This window comes from Impatiens glandulifera, chromosome 6, assembly GCF_907164915.1.
Source record: "Impatiens glandulifera chromosome 6, dImpGla2.1, whole genome shotgun sequence".
Lineage (NCBI taxonomy): Eukaryota > Viridiplantae > Streptophyta > Magnoliopsida > Ericales > Balsaminaceae > Impatiens > Impatiens glandulifera.
Genome location: NC_061867.1, coordinates 16,297,694 through 16,302,977, shown reverse-complemented (window position 1 = coordinate 16,302,977; position 5,284 = coordinate 16,297,694). Strand labels below are relative to the sequence as shown.

The following is a 5,284-nucleotide window of genomic DNA, read 5'->3' as shown; positions in this document are numbered from 1 at the left end:
TCTTTCAATATTATATATAATAAACTTTTATTATATATAAATATTAACCATTTTTATTTTTAATATATTATATATTATAATATACTAATTATTATATCCATAATATTTATTTTTATTATATATAATATATTAACCTTTTTTATCTCTTTCAATATTATATATAATATATAATATACTTTTATTATAAATAATATATTAACCATTTTTATTTCTTTCTATACTAAACTAATTATAATATCTTTAATATTACTTTTATTATATATAATATATTAATCATTCTTTTATCTCTTTCAATATTATATATAATATAATTTTATTATATATAATTTATTAAACTTTTTTTTTAATCTCTTTTGTCTTTTTTTATCAACAATCAGTGTTATTCTATATATTAATTCAACCAATGTATAAAATAATGGAAGCAATAGTTTCTCATAATACATTTAAAAAGGATATATAAGCATAAGTTTATTTTAATACATGAAAAAAGGATAAACAAGACTTACCTTACCTATGAGTTAACCAATAAAATAGTTTTTTCTTTCTTTGTTGTTGAATTTCCTTAAGATAAAAAGAAATAAAGTTAAATAAAAAACAAAAATAATAGTTATTATAAAAGTGAAAATAAATTTTAATTATTTGTTAGCCTATTCTGAATGAGATTGACTGAAAAAGAAGAAAATGAATAGATGAAAAATGAAAAAATTGTGAAGACTAAAGAAGAAGAGATTAAGAGCTAAAGAAATGATGTAGAATTGAATGAATAAAAAATGAAGAGTGAAAACAATGGTGAAGAGTGAGTGAAAGAAATGGTGAAGAAGGAAGAGAAAATGAAGGGAGAATGAAAGAATTGAAGAAGAGGCACGGAGATTAGACTAGATGAAAAATATTATGTTAGATGAAGAGTAACGTAGATATGTTAGAAATTAGGGTTTTACTTTAGTGATTGTGGGTCTTCATATGGGCTTTCAAAAGAAAAGGAGGAGAAAAATATATTATTTGAATTTTAATTTTAATATTAAATAAATAAATAAAATATTATATACTATGAGGCTCGAAAAAGCTCGACAAGCCATTTAGAAAACACTATATGAACTTGAGCTCGACTCGAATATTAAACGAGCCGGCTCGAGCTCGACTCGAACTCGGTCAAAGTCAAGCTTAAGCCGAGTTTTGACCGAGTGACTCACGAGTAACTTGACTCATTTGCAGCCCTAGACAACTCTTGCATGATGATTTTCATGTTAGATTTTGGATTTAAATATATATGTAGAACATATTATTAGATTAAAGTCATGGGCTTAATGATTATGAAATGAATAATTGTAGATACCCGTTTAGTATTTGTTTATTTGGTGACATGACAAAACAAGTATTAATAATATGGTGTGCCTTCTTATATTATGAGCTTTAACAATATATGGGCTTCAACTAGGGTTAGGTCCTTGAGACAAGTATTATTTAAGAAACAGGAGAGGGAGATTCAAAGAATAACTCTCACGCCTTCTCTCTCTCAACTCTCCTCCATTTTCTTGTCCTTTGATTTTCCCTATCAATATTAGAGAAAAACGGATAATACTTAGTCTTGGAAGACCTAGTCGTTCCTTTCAAGAACAGATCAATCCAGATCTACAATGGGATCATTTTCAGGTACGCTTCCGCTGCGTTATAATTATAGTCTATATTCATGATTAGGATACTGATAAACATTCTATCAGTTGGTATCAGTTATCCTATTTATGAATCGATAATTTTTATAATGATCGTATTTGAATCTGGATTGGTTTATTTATTTTAATTAATAATAAATAAAATATATTATTTTATTTTTATTATCATTACTATTAAACTACAAGATAAATAAGAAAATGAGATTCTCTATTAAGAAAATAAAATAAATAAGGAATTAATAATAGAATATTTTATATTATTATTAAATAAATAAGGAATTTATAATATAATAATTTTTTATTATCACTAAATAAATAAGGAATTGATAATATAATATTTATTTTTTTATCATCATTAATAAAGAATTTATATTATATTAAATAATATTAACGGCTAAGAAACGAATTATTAGAATCTGTTTTATTAAATTAGATAATAATATTAATAATCTAATATTTATTCCATTTAAATAAAATAATTTCATCTTTCGTAATCGTTTTATTTAAATTCTTAAGGATGATTGTATATTTTTTTATTTCATGCGTTTATTGATTAACCCAAAGGTTGATCAATACTTGACAGAAATATAAACATACTCGTGGTAATAAAGCTGTGACAGTTATAAGGTTTTCATGTGGATTATACTTTTATCTAAAGATAAATTTATTAGTTTTACAAAACTTGTTGTCAAGATTTTATTATTGCAACAAGAGTACCGCTTACAATTAAAATTATTATCCAAAGATTTGGTTTTAATGCTGTGTTTGGTATCTTGCGATGGGGTTAACCATAATTTGTTTATTATTTAAATATTTGTAATAATGTGAGTGTTTATATTTTTTGTTAACTTCAGGATCTGGTTCTTTGATATCTGCTAACTATCTAGTCCCCATTTTATCGGGGAGACAACTATAAGAACTGGAAAGAATCCATTTTGATTCATTTGGGCTGTATGGATCTGGACTTAGCATTAACGATAGATCAAACCGCTCCTCTTACGGATGTAAGCACTACTGATCAAAGGCAGATGTTTGAGAAGTGGGAAAGGTCTAATCGTTTATGTCTGATGATCATAAAGAAAAGCATTCCAGAAATATTTCGGGGTACGATATCTGATGATATCACTAAGGCTGAAGAATTTCTCATCGAGATAGAAAAATGCTTTACTATTAGAGATAAGGCGGAAATGAGTACTTTTCTTAAGTCACTCTTTACCATGAGGTATCTCGGGAAGGGGAACATAAGGGAGTACATCTTTAATATGTCCAATGTCGCTTCAAAACTGAGAGCACTCAAGTTAGACCTTTTAGAGGACATGTTAGTCCTATTGGTCCTGCTCACACTTCCTGCTCAATACGATCAGTTCAAAGTTAGTTATAACTGTCAAAAGGAGAAATGAACTCTTAATGAACTCATTTCTCATTGTGTTGAAGAAGAAGAAATAATGAAGCACAAAAGGACTGAGGAGGTACATATGATTGGAACCTCGAAATATGTCGGCGACAATAAAAGAAAGTTTAAGGCCGTGAAGATTGAGACTGCTAAGGCTCTAGTCCCAGCTCCTCAGGCTCGTCCTATGGAGAATGCAAGAAGACTGGACATGAATAGAAGGATTGTGCCATCTATCATAATTGGTGTGTGAAGAGAGGTATTGTTCTGAAGTTAATCTAGCTTCAATGCCTCAAAACACTTGGTGGTTAGACTCCGGTTCAACTACTAACATCAGTTTTTCAATGCAAGGTTGTCTAAGCCACCGAAACCCAATTTTGAGCTTTCAATAGGACCCAATAAACATGTACAATTTATGCTATTTTCCTGCTTTACCTTAGAGCCTTTTTGACAGATTATCTCCAGTATTGGGACTGAATTTTGAGCACAAACGACCCGATTGTCATCAATTTCAACAAGACAAGATTTCAAATCCAATTTCCCAACAGAATAACCAGTCGGGTCTAGGGTACCAACCAGCGACCCTAACGGTCCATTATGTGCAGCAAGTCTAGTAACAACATAATTTTCTGGAATTAAAGTCATATTATTTCTATATGAAATACTATATTTTCCTATCAATTCAATCCTATCATTTCTATTATGAATATGCATATCGTTACAGTATGAATCCCCAATAGAACTATTCTCATATAATTCATCAGCATGTGGAAAAACTCATACCCGATGATGTATTTGGCATAGAATTAATAGGCACATCTTCTCCATTGTTTAACACTTCATCCATGATTTCTGGCTTCTGCTTCCTAAGATTGGTAAGAGATCTGCGAGTTCGTCTATCAGACCTAGCCTTGTTGCTTGTCGACGGCCCCTTTATCACCTTCTTAGATCATCAGGGCAGACTTCAAGGACTTCCCTTTCCCGAGTAATTACACTAGACGGGCACGTACCAGTCATTGGAAAGATCAAGCGCAAACTGATTAATCTTCAAAGGAGCCACAAAGGTTGGAATTCTGCAGTAAAGGGTGGGCGCAAACAGCACGATTGGAAACCAATCGCACCGGAACAAAGGCTTAAAGATAATTGCTCAAACAAGAAAGGGTTTAAGTAATTTTGGAACGGTCTATAGCTACGAAAGCTTCCTCCAGACCGAACACTTGATTCAAACGGCGAGAAAGAAGTTCAATGGAGACCTACCCGCGCCTCGTGATGTGGTTTGATGTCCCAACCGAGCTCCGAACTAACCTGTAAACGAAAAGTGAGAAGAGGAGGGCGGCTGACGCCGATTCGACGTCAAGTCTCTGCAGAAGGGGGTTTGACGAAATGCTCCGATCAACGGTAAGAGAAGATGACCGCGACCGTTCCTTGCACAACAGAACACGTTCCAAAGGGCGCACGACAACCGATCGAAGGTGCTGGAGGATGGCGGCCGACTTCCGATGTAGAAGCGCGGTCGCGGCGATAATCCGTGTCGTTTGTGTTGTTCGTGCCGATCGTGCCGATTGTGCCGATCATGCCGATTGTGCCGATCATGCCGACAACGACCTAAATATCATATTCAGAAACTATAATAGCGATTTCTCCCGATTCCTCCGTTCAAATTGAAATTCCTTCGGTCAGATTGTAGGGGGGAAAGAGACACACCTGCTGGAGAAATTTGAGATCATTCCGATGTCAGAAGCTCTGGCGCACAATTAGTGTTTTTGATCGAAGTCAAAAAGTGATCTAGAACAAGCCTCCGAAAAAAAACTGAGCGGAAAAACTGAATTATGTAACTTTCGGGTTTTTTCAAAGGGAAAAACTGAAGGTATTGCAATTAAATTTCGGTTTTTCTTCAAATTTAATTGCAAAACTTTGAAGAAAAACCGAAAGTTAATTGCAAAACTTTCGGTTTTTCTCTCGGGTATCTAAACCGAAAACTCTACAATATCTCTCGGTAAATACCCAATTGTTTTTAACGAAAGAGTCAATACCGAGGAATGATGAGAGTCACCTAAACTTTCGGTATTGGGTCTATACCAAAAGATATAGGTTCAAAACCGAGAGTTTTTATTCTCGTTTTTTACCCCTTTTTCACCAGTGATATATGTTTCATATATATCTCATAACCATTGTCTGTTTTGGTGTATGAGTAATTGAAGTTACTGTTTGGACTCAACGTTCG

The 5,284-nt window shown here is 32.6% G+C and overlaps 1 protein-coding gene across 1 annotated transcript; it reads left to right on the top strand.

The window, feature by feature from the left end:
• Positions 1-2,623: 2,623 nt before the first annotated feature.
• On the top strand, positions 2,624-3,070 carry LOC124943256. The gene has a single exon (XM_047483795.1). The coding sequence runs from the start codon at positions 2,624-2,626 to the stop codon at positions 3,068-3,070; it is 447 nt and encodes a 148-aa protein (XP_047339751.1).
• The last annotated feature ends 2,214 nt before the right edge of the window (positions 3,071-5,284 follow it).